Genomic DNA, 5,322 nt, shown 5'->3' with positions numbered 1-5,322 from the left:
TGTCTATAAAATATCAAGAAAATATACTATCAGATTTCACGCTATATATCTTTGTCTATAAAATATCAATGGTTCTTAAGAATTCTAGAATACATACCATTCTGTTTCAATAATATCTATTTTAACATACATTCAATATATCCCATTCTGTTCCAATAATATCTATTTTAACGTAAATGCAAAATTTGTTCTCCACTCTTTTCACAAAGATGTGATAGTGTAAGCTGGAATATCAATTTTCCTTTGAAATATAAAATTTTATTTAAATATATTTTTAAGTATACATCACACAACTGTTTTATTATAAGATTCTATAATATTTTCGTCCACGCTTAGATACCATGGTAGGATCCCACCATCAAAATTGTTAGATAGCGGTGCACTAATAGATATCAAGTTTCGGCTGATTGTATGGTCAATTAATGATCGGATACTTCTCTGTAAAAAGGAAAAAATTCCTGTAGTCTAATTACATTGTTTTTTCCTTTAAAATTATGAACATTTTAGTAATTTTTTTGATAAATTTTGTCTTGTAAATTTAGGTTATAATTTAATATTTTGGATAATTTAGAGATTTTTGATGGTTAAAATTTATTGTTATTTTCAAAAATATGATTTAAACACTAATTATGCAAAATTTGTTATTTTTTTTCCCAAATTCCCAACCAAAAAATGAATGGGTAATCAATGATATGATCCTCCTCTGTTGAAAAAACGGCGCCAATGATCATTTCCATGATCTGATACACCTCTGTTAGAAAAAATCAATGATCAATGAGCTGTATTCAAGTGCAAGGAGAACTGTTAGAAAAAATCAATGATCAATGAGCTGTATTCAAGTGCAAGGAGAATTTTTTTTCAGCCACACAGTAAATGTGCGCTCGTACACGCATATCGTCCAAATTTTCTACGCGCTTAGGTGAGCGTCAGAGATTCCGTCACACAGTTATCGCTATATGGACGTCACAGAAATTTCGTCACTCGGGTACCACAGAGATTCCGTCACACAGTTATCGCTATATGGACGTCACACAAATTTCGTCACTCGGGTACCACAGGGAAACGAAAAAATAGTAATATAAATAACTCCATTAACCAATCCATATTCTAACGTAGAGTTTGGCCATTTCGACCGACAAGATGCAGATCATCAACGTCGACATATCGATGAAGAATGCCTTCTCAAGTGAAATTCATGAGATAATTAATCGCAAAGAGGAGGAGCCATCCATGCGATTAATATCCAATGGAAGAAATTATTTGGAGGTTCCGCAACATTACATCCGACCCCCCACCGAGCGACCGAGGCTGGATGAAGTAGACCCTTCTTTGGACTCCATACCTCTCGTGGACCTCCAAGGTCTCTTGTGCCATTCTACTAGAGCCGACATTATTGAACAAATTGGCCGGGCCTGTGCTGAATACGGCTTCTTCCAGGTATCTGCTCTCATACTCTTATAACAATTTAATTCGCATTCCTAGCTCCACCTATTGTTGTCTGCATATGATTGTGTTAGGTTGAAGGTGGTTCAACATTTTCTTGTTGTATATATTGTTGTGCATGAACAGATAATCAATCATGGCATTCCAGACACGGTGAGTAGCAGGATGCTACAAGTAGGGGAGGAATTTTTCACAATGCCTGTGGAGGACCGGATGGCATACTATTCCGACGATCCGTTGAAGAAAACACGTTTGTCGACGAGCTTCAACATCCATAAAGAACAAATCTTCAACTGGCGGGACTATCTGAGGCATCACTGTTATCCCCTAGAAGATCATGTTCACACTTGGCCTTCAAAACCTACTGATTATAGGTATGTATGTAGCGTTCACTAAAGACGCAGAACGGTATGAACTTTGAAGTATGGTGTTTTCATATAGATTACTTTTGAGACAAATTCTATAAGTGGGCAATCTCATTTTTTCTTTTGAGATATTTTTTGTGCAGTTGAATTGGTTTTATTTGAATATATTCGAGAGTAAAATAAAAAGTGCCTTCAAACTTAATAAGCAAAATTCCAAGATGAGTTATCACGAAATTTCTTACTGAAATGATGGAAGGATCACTCGTTGTTGATGAATATGGCAGAGAGGTGTGCAGCCAGTATTGCAGAGAGGTAAGGGCGCTTGCTCTGAGACTGCTGGAGGCAATATCGGAGAGCCTGGGACTAGAGGCCGACTTCCTAGACAAAGCACTGGGAACACACGAGCAACACATGGCTGTAAACTACTATCCCAAATGCCCCAATCCCGGGCTTACGTTCGGTTTACCAGCCCATTCCGATCCCGATGTCCTCACACTTCTTCTTCAAGGTGAGGTACCCGGATTACAAGTGCTCAACAACGGGCGCTGGATTGCTGTGAACCCCATTCCTAATTCTTTTGTTATCAACATCGGCGATCAATTACAGGTTCCATCAATCCGCTTGCATTCCACCTAATCTCTTCTTTTGATTTAACTTTTTATTTGTAGAATCCATGTGCCCATGGTGTGTGACCTCAAAATAATTGATGTTGGAATGCAATTATGTATGTGCAGGTTTTGAGCAATGGAAGATACAGGAGTGTGGTGCATCGTGCTGTGGTGAGCTCTTCAAAAGCACGCATTTCAATTCCCACATTTTACTTTCCTTCTCCTGATGCAATCATCGCTCCAGCACCGGCATCGATTGACGACGAGCATCCTGCATTGTTTAGAAGATTCACGTGCGACGAATATTACCAAAAGTTCTGGAACAGCAAACTGCAGGGAAATGCTTGCTTGCAGTTATTCTCCCATGATTCCCAAATATCGGAGCTTTCTAATCACGAGGGCGACGACCTTTGAAAATATGCATGCATCTAATTATGGGATTTATATCTCCTTTCTTCCTGCTTTATTGTATTTGTATTATTTGATATTAAAGGACAGGTTGGGATAATGTAATCGGATTCATATCTAATGTCAGGGAATTGGATTATGCCTTTAATATCCAAAGTATTCGACTCTAAGTTGTTTTCTTCTCCTGGTTTTACTTCGCTCTTCCGCGACTTATTTTGCGGTATTTGGAGCTTTTTTCTTTCCGGAGAAAAAAACTGTAACATTTTCATTGATAAGAAATGCTATACATTGTTGGAGATTTGGTTCACATTACAGGGTATATATCTTTGATGAGAATATCCAAAAAAACAGAGCAGAGTCCGGTAAAGAAATGCTATCTTGTAGCAGTATATGGAAACAGAGCATATACCTGCGTCTAACAGAGCTGAGTCTAATTAATGAGACATATGGCAGAAGATCAAATTTTTTTTTTATCAAAACAAGGCATCTAGTGACCAGTCTAAGACTTACAAAAAGATTAACAAAAATCAAAATGACCAGGGAAATCCCATCAGAAAACAGTTCATAATGAATCTGCCCTAGATCTATATGTTGGAAGTAATGCTTCCATGTAATGTGTGAATTGTCATTGCAAGTCCCTAGGTGTCAATCTAGAAGTAGTGAGTTTCATAAGTGTGAGTTGTAATAGCTATCTAGATGTGTCAGTGATCTAGATACTATAAATATGTAACTCTTGAGATCAATAAAATATATTGTGTTTGGTGTTGTGTTTAATTTATCTCTCTGGCTCTCTTTCATATTTTTAATATGGTATCAAGGCTAGATCTGGCTTGATTCCCTTGGGAGAAAGCTAGAAAGATGTTAGAGAGCCTTGATTGTTATTGTTTCTATACATAGATAGATTAATATAAGTGTGTCACAGTTGATTTTTGTCATAAGCTTTATTTCTCTCTGTTTAGATCTGTCTTTGAGTGTGGTTTTCTAGATCTAGATTTAATCCTAAGCGAGAGTTTTGCTCCATCTTCTTTAGGAGATCTACAGCTCCAGGGATCTACAAAGTGCTTCCTATCATTGCATGTGGCACAGGGAGTGGTGTAAAAGTTGTGCGTCCTATTTTGCAAGGAAGGAAGAGTGCGGAAGATTATTTCAGCTCTAGCGATGTGAAAGTGAGAAATTCTGATTTCTGTACGCTGTGCTGAGTCATTGCCCTGTTTATTAACCTTTTCTGCCCGGTGAGGTTGTGACATGCGTATCTTTGCATCTTGATTCACCGTGTCTCCATTCTTGCATATTTGTAATTTGAAAAGGTTGATCGAGATCTGCATAAATCGAAGGCATTAGTTTTTCCTGAGTCCGTAGTCCGTTTTGTGTTTTCTGGTGCTTAAATCTCTGGGTAATTTAGCTGCACACAGCTAATCTAAATATGGCTGACTTTAAATAAAAGTATTTGAATTAAAAAAGTTTTGATAAGGTCTTGCTCCGAGAGCGTCAGTACAGGTTATTTTATAGTTTCAAGTTGTAGAATTATCAGCTGAAGACATTCTGTATCCAGAATGCTATCTTAGATAGCCATGGATTCGCAGATGGTGGCAGTTCCATAGGATGGTTCAGTATCGAGACTGACCCGTTGCACTCTAGGAGGTTGAGAAGTGTCAATTCTTCAAAGTTCATCAACAATGGTCAGAGGCGGTTACATTCTAAATGGAATGGAGGTCAAGTGAGAGCTCGAAGATGTGGTGGTGAAAGAGTGGTGTTTGTAAGATTCCAGAGTTGATGTGGGTGCTGATGATGACCATATCAGAGAAATCTGACAAAGATTTATTTATTGTTGTAATGTGGGTTTTTTATATTTTCTACATGTAAACATTAAGGGAGGGTCTTGGAAGTAATGCTTCCATGTAATATGTGAGTTGTCATTGTGAGTCCCTAGGTATCAATCTAGAAGTAGTCAGTTCCTATGTGTTAGTTGTAATAGCTATCTAGATGTGCCGTTGTCAGTGATCTAGATACTATAAATATATAACTCTTTAGATCAATAAAATATATTGTGCTTGGTGTTATGTTTAATAGATCTCTCTGGCTCTCTTTCATATTTTTAATACTATATTTGAATTATGTCATCCGATTAAGTGTATTTAACATTGATATCTAAATTATAAGGACAAGTCTACCGAGGGCAAGGAATCTGTTTCTGACATCTTATAAATTTATATTTAAGATAGTTTAAATTTTAAAAATATCGTTTATACTGATTTAAATATTTAGAACTATTAAATGATTAAATGAACGGTCTGATTACAACTAATTATCAAATCCATTATACATTCAGTTTACAAATGCAAGCATCAACTCGGAGCAACAAATACCTTCTTTGCTGATATACATTCACAGACTTGTCAGTCTTTCTGGTTCCTTCAGCAACTAAGTTAACGAAATCCTGCCCTCACTTGGTAACAATCACATGCCATTAATTTCATAATCAGAAATACATAATTTCA

At 36.8% G+C, this 5,322-nt stretch overlaps 1 protein-coding gene across 1 annotated transcript; it reads left to right on the top strand.

Annotated features, from left to right (window-relative positions):
* Positions 1–1,123: 1,123 nt before the first annotated feature.
* Positions 1,124–3,125, top strand: LOC149234473 (protein DMR6-LIKE OXYGENASE 1-like). Its single transcript, XM_089461181.1, has 4 exons — positions 1,124–1,437; positions 1,570–1,817; positions 2,093–2,414; positions 2,543–3,125. Exons 1-4 carry the CDS (start codon positions 1,141–1,143, stop codon positions 2,828–2,830), a joined length of 1,155 nt encoding a protein of 384 aa, XP_089317307.1. The 5' UTR covers positions 1,124–1,140; the 3' UTR covers positions 2,831–3,125.
* The last annotated feature ends 2,197 nt before the right edge of the window (positions 3,126–5,322 follow it).

Source organism: Pinus tabuliformis, chromosome 8 (genome assembly GCF_031772625.1).
Source record: "Pinus tabuliformis cultivar Carrire ecotype Pingquan chromosome 8, CPIR1, whole genome shotgun sequence".
In the NCBI taxonomy this organism is placed as follows: domain Eukaryota; kingdom Viridiplantae; phylum Streptophyta; class Pinopsida; order Pinales; family Pinaceae; genus Pinus; species Pinus tabuliformis.
Note: the sequence above shows the minus strand (reverse complement) of the source record. Positions and strands in the feature narration are given on the sequence as shown.